The sequence below is a fragment of the Anabrus simplex genome, chromosome 1 (assembly GCF_040414725.1).
Source record: "Anabrus simplex isolate iqAnaSimp1 chromosome 1, ASM4041472v1, whole genome shotgun sequence".
NCBI lineage: Eukaryota > Metazoa > Arthropoda > Insecta > Orthoptera > Tettigoniidae > Anabrus > Anabrus simplex.
The window spans coordinates 1320094524-1320107018 of record NC_090265.1 but is presented as its reverse complement, the minus strand read 5'-3'; the positions used below and the strand labels follow the sequence as shown (position 1 = coordinate 1320107018).

Below are 12495 nucleotides of genomic sequence, written 5' to 3'. Positions count from 1 at the left end.
TTGCTCATGATTCCTCTGAAAAACTTGGGAGCTGTACCATTAGTTTCCCACATTTCTGATGTGTTTTGATGATTGCCTTTCTTCACGCCCAACATATATAAAGCACCAAAAAAGGCTGATAGTTCATCAACATTGGTTGGTGGACAGTTCTTTTCTCAATTTTTATAAGAACTGGCCATTTCAGAAAGCTGGATATTTGTGAATGAAACAATGTCACTAATTGTTTCATTAGGGAAAAAACTTTCCAACATTCTACAACTGTTTTACAAATTTTTTGCATTAACATTGACACATGATAATTTACTAATTATATTTTGGCTTATAGTTTTTCCTTCCTTATTTGTTTGTTTGTGTACATACCATTTGGCATATTTATTCTTTCCAATGTACTAAAGTCCAGAAGGCTGCATTATGGCTGTAGCGGATGGACGTTTCAAGTTTTTCCGTTATCTTGAGAGTTGCTCTGTGGTTCAACAAACCAAAAGAGAGACAATGTTGCAATCAAGGGTGAAGTATACTTCAGAAGTGAAACTGGCCAATACAAGAGCGTTTGATGTTATGCTGTGGGATGAGACAGAAGTAGAAATATAAGCTAAATAAGATTTTCGGCAAGAAGAATTTCAAAGAATGGGACTGTTCATCAGCCAAACTAAAACAATGAGTCAAAATTCTAAAGCAGGGTAAATATTTCAGAGTAAGCTGTGACAGTGAATGATTTGATGGACCCAGGTGTGAATGGCATAGGTTCATCTGTCACAATTTGATCAATCATTTGAGTATTTTCTGAAACTGAGATTAATTTTTATGAAATTAAAGAAGTTTTCCAAATTTAAAATGAATTTTTTCTGAAATTAAAATTACTTTTTCTGAAATTTAACTTACTTTTTTTCTGAAATTGAGGTTGAAAACCAATAGATAGATGTGAGTAAATGCATTGTAACATACTGTAATGTAAATAAATAAAGTAACATCATAAATTATTCAGATTTGGAACAAGATATTAAGTGACAGGTAATTAATTATTTCTGTCCTCATTTTCAGATGAAGGTTCGTGACTTGAAAGTGTTCTATATGGAAGATGATGGAGGTTCAATCTTGACCAACAAAGTGCATTCAGAGATCCGACAAGCTATGAGGAAAGTTCTGTCTCATCTTAAGGTTTCTCACCAAATAAATCCTCAGAAGGCAAGATCTTTTATACAACTTATCATAAATGTGGTGATGCTAGAGACTAACAGGTGCTCTGGAGAGGATAAGTGAAACATTAAAAGTAAATTAAGGGAATTAGCAATAGAAGGGAAAGGTGATTAGAGATCAATAAGACACAGAGTTACTTGGTTTTCAGGTTTCAGGCAAAAACAAAAGGAAGATATTTTTCAACCTAATGAAAGTTACCAAAAATTGTAATTTGAAATCCTCTTATTTGCTATATGAGTCATTGAGTAGCAAAACTAAATACATCCATTTTTTTGAACTTGAGGTTTTACTATTTTTTATATCTTTATATGATATGGCATGAAATACTGAGTTTCAAATGACACCCTTTATTTGGGAGTGTTGACCTGAAGCAATATGAATTTTATCGAGAAACCTCAGTTACACTTCTGTCAACATCAGATTTTGCACCCAGAACCAGAGCTCCGCTTGCAAAACAGTTTCACACAAGTGGTAGGCACCTGCAGGTTCATGGGTCTCCATTTTGATAACTGATTAACATGACAGCTCCATATCCATCAGCTGAGGGTTGCTTACATGAAGAGACTTAATACACTTAAGTTCCACAACAGCACCTAGTGAGAGACTGACCGTGCAGTGCTGTTATGATTTTACACAGCCATGATTCTATCCCGAATGGACTTATGATTCAGCACCAAGATCTGTGCTGAAACTTATAGAGAGTATTTAGTGGAGTTAGGCTGGCTACCAGAGCTTTCTGTACTAGCCCCATTCCTAGCCTACTTGTTGAATCATGAGTTCTACCTTTACGAATAAGACGGTAATAGATACTCCTCATATACGCTGCCAAAATTCGTGAAATGCTGCAACATCCAGGCTGTCAATGCATCTTTAGTACCTGATACACCAGAGGTACCAAAACCAACCGAATGCCATACGGCCGGTTGGGCTTCGAATTGATAGCTTGTATTGTGAGTTAGATGCAGTTACCAATGGTTGTCTTGAGCAGACCCATGGCAAAGTACCTCCGTGGCTAATTCTGCGGCTGGATATACTGCTGGATATACTCCATGGACCCAAGGTGAATATGGATGCCTTTGTTCATCGGAGGTATTTCCATGATTTCGTTCACCAGTATCTGGTCGTGCAACATGTCTTTATGGATGGCTCTAAGATCAGGGAAAATGTAGGATGCTCTTTTGTCTCCGATGATATCAGCATGAAGATCTTGCTTCCCAGTGTGTGTAGCGTATATACTGCAGAGCTTTTCATCACCTTAGGACCTCTGCGCTTTGCGCTAGGTGATGAAAGAGACCACTTTCTTGTATGTACCAACTCGTTAAGTTCTCTGCAGTCTATTGACATCTGCTTCCCACAACACCCACTGGTGCAGTGAATACATGACCTTCTAGCCAGGTTGTGTGATGCTGGCATCAGAATCACTTTGGAGTGGCTCCCAAGCCATGTTGGGATTGCAGGAAATGAACTTGCAGATGAAGCTGCAAAAGAAGAAGCACTTTTACCACCTAAACCTATGAACATACCTGCTATGGCTATTTGTTCTCAGATTCATCGAACCATCTTGGCTTCCTGGAAATCGGAGTGGCTAGGTATCTGAATTCCCAACATGCTGAGAGCAATTAAGAAGAAAACTGCCGTGTAGTGGTCCTCTTTCTGGCCTTCACAGAAAGAGGCCGTTTTTATGTAGGCTGATGATAGGTCATGGAAGATCTGCGCACTCTTACCTCCAGAAGAGGGAAGACCTTCTAGTTTGTTCTTGTGGTGCTGAATTCAGCACAGCCCACATCCTCATAGAGTGTGCCAGTCTCTCTGGCCTAAGACGGAACCTCAGTCTGAAGGAGACACTCAAACTCATGCCAGCTGATTACGGGAATACTGCCGATCTCATAATTTGCTTTATGTGTGAGAGTGGATTAATCAAGGGATTCTAAATGTCTTTTTCAGCTTAATAAAATCATATTATTACTTTTAAACATTCATTTTCAGATTCCTCTGTTTAATAAATAGTTTTATATTTATTTTCATTTTGTTTCCACTTCATTTGTTCAAAGAGGTTGGTTACCTAGCAGTAGCGGCCAGCCTGTAAGGACTCCCAGATGGTGTCCTCCCTCGAGAACGAAAAGGAGTTTTTTATTTTCTCTCGATATTTGAAGTAAAAATCTGGACTTGAATAATGCTAAGAAAATTACATTTCATCGTAAAACTGTAAATTCTTATCAATAAGGAAGACTGTTAGCCAATATCAAACTTAGGTGAATTACTTTTAGCGCACAGTTTGCTCACAAATGTTTTCAGGTTGAAGATAAGGCACAGACTCTCAAGCTTCCGTCCCAGGATATAGTGATGGTGAGGGGAGATAGATGTAAGGGAGAAGCATGCTGGTGTATAGTTTTGGAGGGATGAAGGGTGCAGGAAGAGGCTTTTAGCTCGGCAGAGTCCATAGGAGTGAAGGCATCTGCACAAACCCCTCTACGAGCATGCGCCAGCCATGACCGCATATAATAACATTAAATAATAATTCACGACCTCGTTTACCCTATTATTAATTATATCTGAAGATGAAAAATAATAATGAATGATAACGAAATGCAACATTTGAGATCAGGACTGTTGATTCAAATTGCAAAGGTGAAATAACACGGGTCTCTGTCTTGTATCCTGTGTTTCGTGAGGGTTGGCAGCAGTGAATGAGTGCAGTGGTACTGGTCTGTAGCTGTACTCTTTGGCTGTAATCTTTCTTTATGTTTGTGCTTCATGGTGATTATTCTGTACACTATTAAGCTTTGAAAGTAGCGTGTGTTAATTTACTGTACGATTGTGATTTGGAACCGCTTGTGGTAATAGTGATATCCTCGTGATTTCTTTATCTGTGCTTGATGATGATGATGATGATGATGGTAGTAATAATCAAGACCTGGGAAAAGTAAATTAAAGGAATAACCCTGGGCAGACTACTTAAAGATAGAATTCACTTGCACTGTCTGGTCTTTGCGGATGACGTAGTAATCCTTTCCAATATGAGGCAAGAAGCAATTAATTCCATTGAAAAATTATATGAAATTGCCATCAAAACAGGATTTCAAATCTCTTATGAGAAAACTCAATACATGGACGGAGCTTAAGTTAACGTAAGAAATTTCATTTTTCCGTATTGAACCAAGAATTACAATAAATAAACTTGATATTTCCACCTATTCAATACAATTTTAATGCTGTTATGCAATTACAACATATTAAATTTCACAGGACTAGTTTCAACACGTATTTGCATCATCTTCAGCTTTTTCGGAAAATAGGCAACCTTAAAATTCATGACATGTCTTAAAATGTTTGGCATGAAATCCCATTAAATCTATAATTAAAACCTTAACTCATTAAAAACTATTATGACAAGTAAAAGACTTGCAAGTCAGTCGTATAATAAAAGTTCATTGGTTAAATGATATTCTTATGAACAAGCAGTTGTGGAGTCCTTAAATTTGTTGAGCGATTGATAAAATATTGTGTTCCATTTCACTACAACTTGTATACTGCAGAACCATCTCGAAAAACGTGAAGGTTGGTCATATGGAATTTTCTGGATAAAATCTTCTATGTCTTAGGCCTATGAGGTGGAAACATTAAAGTAGTTTCTTGTGATGTTTGTGAAACCAATGTTTCCTGGTTCAATGCTAGCATTCATTGAGCACAGCTAGTAATAGCATTGTCTCACGGCAGTTTGAGGTTCCGCATTGAATCCTAATTATCTCCCTCAAACTCTCCAACTCCTCCCTCATACCCCTCAAAGTCTCGCCACACCCACAGTTCATACACTCGCGCTCCTTAGCCATTCTTTACGGAAAAAATGAAAATAAAAATAAAATAACTTATTTGCAAAAAAAAAAATGAACAGAGGGATATATTGTCTGGGATAGTACTCAAAGATCACACAACATAAGGTAATTAATATACAACTACATACAATACTACTTAGTCGTACTCTATTTTTTATCCTACAACCCCTAACAGGATAACAACTGCTGTTAATTACTGAATATCTAAAGGAATACACAAGAACTACACAATTCCAAACTGCAATTAAGCCCATTCTAATTACAACAACAGAATTTTAGTAAGAGTTTCTACGGATACCTCTACTACACCTATACTACACAAATATTTTACAATAATAAAATAAGCACACTAAATTCTGGTAGGATATTAGGCTACTCGTATACTACTGTACAGTACACTACAGTAATTTTTAAACTACTTTCAGGCGTATCCTAATTACAATACCGGTACCGTATGTCACTACTAAGCACAAACAGAAATGAAATTTGCAAGAACTACTGTACTCAAAGATTATCAACAAAGCTAAATGCTTAGACAAATTATTATTAGAACTACGCTCTAATAGATACACACGAATATAGCAGGCAAGATACGGCACTATCTAGGTATACGGTACTGTATTTATACTACAATGTATCTACACTACAATTTTCAGCTGAAGTGTGGTTATATGAACTTTTACCACTGGTGGATTAGTATTATTTTCCCTACTACGCTGGACAGAGAATAAAAGTGTCCTTAAATGCTGAGAATAAGAGGTTGTCTACTATAATTTCTGTAAAAAACCACGCCGGGGGCTTGAAATGCAATATTATTGGGATATAGGAATTTGATTATTAACTTTTACCTGATGAATAAATGAAGGTGGAAAGTACAAAGTACTATATGCAGGCAACTAAGACTACAAATTATGGGAATAATGAATCAGCTGACTTTGTATTTATTTACACAACTCTCATGTGCATGTAGCAACAATCGTCAACAATCCAAAAAACTGTGAAGTACGGTACCGTAATTATCCAGTGAAATTACCGTGAATTCTCTTTAAATCGATGTTTACAGTCTTATCTTGTTATTTAATGTAATAAATTATTACCTTTGTGATAGTTTGAATGGATATCTGTACGAAATATCGGAAAAGTAACGGCAGAAATTACAATGAGTTACACTCCTTATGATAATCTGTCCTTGTATTATACCAAAGAACCTACAGATATTTAAAAATATTGTTTTAAAAGTTAATATTATTTACCTAAAGTATTTCCTAAAACTAAATTCGAAATAAAGTACACTTAGCTAGCCTACTTAACCTAGAAAACGTAGGTAATCTACTGAACACCAATTGAATTACTTGTTATAAAATTCAAATAAATAATACTACTCCCAATTTCTACCAACAAGCACTAAACACCAATATATAAATAGCACTAAATGGAACACGCACATACAAAATTTAAATAATTTTGATAGGTTTTAACTACTTTTTCACTACAATAATGCTAGAGCTCTCTCAACAGCCAACCGTTCACAAGTGCATCCAACAATGCGTGGTGTTTAAAGACAATCAGATAAAAACATAACGTATATTATTGTTTTATTATTGCAGATTCAAATCAAAGACTTCAAAAATGCAATAGAATTATCACTGTCAACTCTCCTAAGTTTGCAAGGTGTTACATCAATTTTCCAAAAGGATTCTGATCCTACGGTAAGTCAGTAAATCTCTATTATTGTAAATACTCTGCACTAAAAACATAATATAACTTTCTTTTATAATATATTGCTTGTACATCCAAATAAATCATTAACAGATTCTTCTTTTACTTTTGACTAAAATTCCAATATCAATTTTTTGTTACATAGGTCTACAGTGATTATCTTTACTTTTCCTTTATACAACCCCCTTCTGAATACCAGTTTAAATATTTCTACAGTAGCATGTGAAACTGTGTGTTAACATTATTTGTAAGAAGGAAGAAAAGTGCATATGTTCACATACAGCTTTGTTTCCTGACACTTTTCTGATGATCTGTAAAGTAATGCCACTTATGATGTCATTCAGGAGAGGGCTGTGCATATTTCGTTTACTCTCTCCCAGCCAGTCAGCACCAATTTGATGCTTCCTCTCCCACTCTATTTCTTTCATGCTAGTTACTCATTAAACCGGCCAGCTATGGGCCCAGCCTACAAAGAAGGCTTGTTTTCTCACTGCCACTTCACAGATTCCGTGAACACTGTTAAGCTGATGTTCAGCTTTCTGAGCCAACAAAGTTGGACAATAAGTTTAGAAAAATCTGTGAAAATTGATTAAAGCTGTGACCACATCTTCAAGAGGCACTACCTGGGTTATGAAATATGCTTGACAATCTTATCTCCTACCATAGGCACTACAAGTTTAGTTCAATGAAATTTAGTGGCGTATGCTGGGATCAAGCTTCCCGATTTATTGAATTATTATGTATTCAACCAAGCAGGTCAGCCAGGAGGAATGCTGAAATAATATCATCACTGTGGACATCCAAATGACTAGTCTGAACTGTTGCAGTTCCATCAAGATGTCAAGTGATGAAGATCCAAGTAGCAACAAGGGACTGGAATATACAGGCTGCGAAACCCTATCAGACACCTCCAAGGTGCTGACAAGTTAAACATTTTGGGATGTTACTGATAAACTTGACAGTGCACATTATACTGATATCTGAACTCAGGACACAATATTGAAAGCTTGATATTCAGCTTTCTGAGTCAACAAAGTTGGACAATAAGTTTAGAAAAATCTGTGAAAATTGATTAATGCTGTGACCACATCTTCAAGAGACACTACCTGGGTTATGAAATAAGCTTGAAAATCTTATCTATTACCATAGGAACTACAAGTTCAGTTCAGTGAAATGCAGTGGCGTATGCTAGGATCAAGACGTGGGCTACCACTAGACTTAGGTTACCCCTTTTCGATAGTTGGTTTAGTGTACGTCAAGCCTTAAGAGTTTTGAGCTGCAGCTAATAGCCAATGGAGAAGCCTGCTGTGTTGTAAAGGCTGCTTCACAAGCTACTACCCTGGCCTCTGCCACTGCCAATACTCAACACCTGATCAGTCGCGGAAGAATCAACTCCAGTATACAGATTCTGGTGTAGCGTAGTTTACTTGCAGTCTGTGCAGTGAAGTGTTCCCCGTCAAACATGCCTCGACGACAGAGAAGAGCACGTTATCAACAACTGTTGCCGTTTGAGAGGGCTCGGATAATTGGGCTATGTGAGTCTGGATTATCACTAAGGACTGTTGCTGCACGTGTTGGCCGACAGGCATCTACGGCACAACGTGTATGGCAGCAGTGGTCAAATGAAGGTACCCACACTGGTAGACCTGGCACAGGCCCAGCACGACAGATAACTGTGAGAGAGGATCGCCACATCATTCCGATGCCCGGATGGAACCTCATGCAACATGCAACAGCAGCGTAAATTCGATCAACTGTGGCACCCCACGTTACACAACAAACAGTTGGTAATTGCCTGTGTGCAGCTGGCTTACGAGCCCGTGTCCCTGCAGAAGGTGTTCTATTGACCCCACAACAGCGACATATAAGGCTGGCCTGGTGTCAAGAAAAATCGACGTGGGTCGACGAATGGCATAGGGTCGTCTTTAGTGATGAATCATGCTTCTGTCTTGCCTGCAGTGATCACCGCAATCATGTGCGCCGACGTACCGGGGAGAGGGGCCTCCCAGATCTTATTGCCGAGAGGCACACAGGGCCAACACCAAGCATTATGGTCTGGGGAGCTATTGGCTTTAATGTGAAATCACAATTAGTGCTTGTTGAGGGCACTATGACTGCTCGACAGTACGTTGATAGGGTAATCAATCCAATGGTTGTCCCTATGATGGCGAACATTGCTAATGGGATGTTTCAGCAGGACAATGCCCGGGTTCACACTGCACGCATCTCCAGAGAAGCTCTCCACGACATCACAACCTTAGAATGGCCCACCAGATCCCCGGACCTCAGTCCTATTGAGCATGTGTGGGACATGATGGGTCGACAACTGGCCAACTGTCCTCAGCCACCCACAACTCTGGAACAACTGACCCATACAGTGCAGCAAGCATGGGCCACAATTCCTCAGAAAGCAATCCAGGGCCTTATTGACTCCATGTCTCGCCGAATTCATCAATGTATTGCAGCTTGTAGTGGGCACATCCTGTATTGATTGTTGTCAAACTTGCAGTCAGAGGGATCTGAAAGTGTAATCATCGAATCACAACCGAACACTCGTCATGCATATTCTATTGCAGCAATGTAGCACCACTCCTTCTCGGTGTTGCAATTTCCATTTTCTTCAGTGTATGAACAGCATCTGTGGATGGATAGAACAAACTGGAGGAGGCTCGTACACAACCACACCTGGCTTGCTGGAGCAAAGAAATGATGATGATGACTGTACACCAGTGTAACAGCTCAGCTCCAAATTTAATATTTTGTTTGTCCATGTGCATGTGTTATTTATTAGGACTGATCATTTTAGATTGATATAATTGGCAATGTCACACATAATAAACTTGACAAGTCAACTTCAAATTCACTAATTATGGTATCATAGCCTGAGAGTTCATTTGCCTAATATCCAAAGTAATTTATAATAATGTACAAATATCTTTAAGCATTAATTTGATTGTATTTAGTTAAACATGTGTACTATACAGTTGAACATCGACAACTTGAACCTCCATTACTCGAATTTTTAGTATCTCGAAGTAATTTCAGTTTCTCGGCTGTTTGTCATGTTCTTCATGTGTATTTATTTCTCTATTACTCAAAATGCGATTACATATATTTCTCAATTTCTCGAAACAAACATTTCCTCCCTAGAAGCTAAAATTACTCTGTAATTTGAATTTTGTACAACATTAACTGTGGAATATAACTTTGTGGTTTGTGTGTTATTGTTCCTAAACTTACTGCAGCATGGTATTCTCGGCCCACCTTGGTATGTTTATATATCAGCTTTTCAGTCCATCCATGCTGCGTTCACCATATGCAGCTGGGACAGGAAATGACAGTACTGATAAGGCTCAACGTGCCCTCACCCTGCATTATGTCAGTACGAGGAAAACCTGCAGGGTGCTTTAGAACAGTTATTTAGTGTCTGCGTACTGTTCTGCAAGTGTAAAGCCTGGAGAAATGCAAAGTGAAATGCCTAAGCCTCAGCGAGAAAGCTCGAGTGATAAGTGAAGTAGAGAAAGGTCAGGAAAAGAAGAAGGATATTGCAGCTGAGTATGAAATTCTTCCCAGCACACTATCTACCATAATTAAATTGAAATAACAAATAATGTGGTTCAACCTATTCAATATAATAAATAAGAAATATAGTGTTACATTCTTATTTAATTATAAGCAGAAGTGGTACCGGTTTCGACCACTAATCTGGGTCATCATCAGCTGAATTAGAAAAACAATGCATAGGTAAACAAGAAATTAAAGGGTGAGACTTTCACAAAAGCAGTTGAAGAAGCAATATAAGATAATGGGGATTAGCACTGCACGATTTTAAATCATAAAATCTAGAAGAAGTAGAAGGTCAGTCACTTGTATGAAGTAAGGCACAATCTTCCGAAAAGTAGCACAACTAACGCAATGTTCGGCACTGTCCCTCAAAGTGTTTATGAGAAGAGGTGAACAGTTTAGTGAGCCAGCCTGCATATACTATCAGGTGCAAAGTCACAACACAATTTAGTAAATATGAAGTCCTAAAATTGTGTAGAAGTCGAACACTTGATTGAGCTAACATCTTGCTTCAATCAAGCGACTCGTCTTCGACTTCTACACAATTTTGGGACTTCATATTTATTATATTGTGTCGTGACTTCACCCCTGATAGTATATGCAGGCTGGCTCACTTAACTGTTCACCTCTTCTCGTAAACACTTTGAGGCACAGGGCGGAACATTGCGTGTGTTGTGCTACTTTTCAGAAGATTGCGCCTTACTTCATATAAGTGACTGACCTTCTACTTCTTCTAGATTTTATGATTTAAAATCATGCAGAGCTAATTCCCATTATCTTATATTGCTTCTTCAACTGCTTTTGTGAAAGACTTATTCTTTAATTTCTTGTTTGCCTATGCATTGTTTTCCTATTTTTATTCGGCTGAAGATGACCCAGATTAGTGGTCGAAACCGGTACCACTTCCGCTTATAGTTAAATAAAAATGTAACACTGCATTTACTTGTATTGAATAGGTTGAACCACGTTATTTTTTATTTCAATTTAATTGTGATACAGTTCAATATGGAACATTATGAAATTTTTATCTTTAAATCTATCTACCACACTCAAGGATAAAGACAAGATTCATCTGGTGGTAGATGAATCACGATTTACACCACAGCGAAAGAGGCTTAAAACATCAAGTTTCCCGGAGCTTGAAGAAGCTATGCTTCAGTGGTTGACCCATGTGAGAGACAAAAACATTCCAATTACTGGTAGCTCAGTTTGTGAACAAGCAGAAAAGCTCACTGAAAACTTCGGTTGTGACACTTCACAGGCCAGCAGTGGGTAGCTGGAAAAATTTAAACTTAGGAATGGAGTAGTCCAAATGGTAATGTCAGGCGAAAGTACTGCAGTCAGTGAAGTGTACAGCAAACATTACAAAGGAAATGTTTTATGAGCCCTATTACAGGAGTACAGTCTTAATGACATGTTCAATGCTGATGAGACTGCTTTCTCCTACAAATGCTTGCCTAGAAAGACACTGGCTTTTAAAGGTGAAAAGTGTGTCGGGAGAAAAAGAAGTAAAGAAAGGGTTACAGTGATGGTAGAAGCTAATATGATGGGAACCAGAAAACTAAAACTTCTAGTGATCGGAAAATCAGCGAAGCCCCACTGTTTCTCAGGTGTGAAGTCATTACCGGTCATGTACAAAAGCAACTAAAAGTTGTAGATGACAAACTCCATTTACAAATCCTGACTGCATGATATTGACAAGATGTTTCAGTGTAAAAGGAGGAAAATCCTCCTTTTTGTAGACAACTGCCCTGCTCAGGAGTTAAAGGCAGTTCATGTAGTCTTCTTGCCGCTGAACTTAACATCTAAACTACAGCCCATGGACCAAGGGGTGATTAAAAACTTGAAGCATTTCTGTAGGAAGAGGTCTGTTCAGAGAATTCTGAGAGGAACTAGAATCAGAGGAGTTGCTAACAGACATTAATCTACCACAGTTGATAACAATGTTGAGTAAATTGTGGGCTGATGTGAAGCAGGAAACAATTGTGGACTGCTTCCACAAAGCAGGATTTTCGAAAGGTGACTCAGGAGCTTCAGTACACAAAGAGGAGGAAGTCACTCCTATTCCTGAAGAAATGGTGGAGTATCAGTAGCTTGTTAACTACGAAGCTGATTTTGAGGCTTACATAAATGTGGACTCTGACGTCATAGTGGCCAAGCCTCCTATGGATACCATCAACGC

At 38.2% G+C, this 12495-nt stretch overlaps 1 protein-coding gene across 2 annotated transcripts in view; it reads left to right on the top strand.

The window, feature by feature from the left end:
• Positions 1-12495, top strand: part of LOC136858303 (fatty-acid amide hydrolase 2) — a 228006-nt gene that overhangs the window by 177182 nt on the left and 38329 nt on the right. For both annotated transcript variants that reach the window (XM_067137742.2, XM_068225486.1), the window contains exons 8-9: positions 1042-1185; positions 6638-6739. In XM_067137742.2, coding sequence (XP_066993843.2) covers positions 1042-1185; positions 6638-6739 — 246 coding nt within the window. The remainder of the gene's footprint in view (positions 1-1041; positions 1186-6637; positions 6740-12495) is intronic.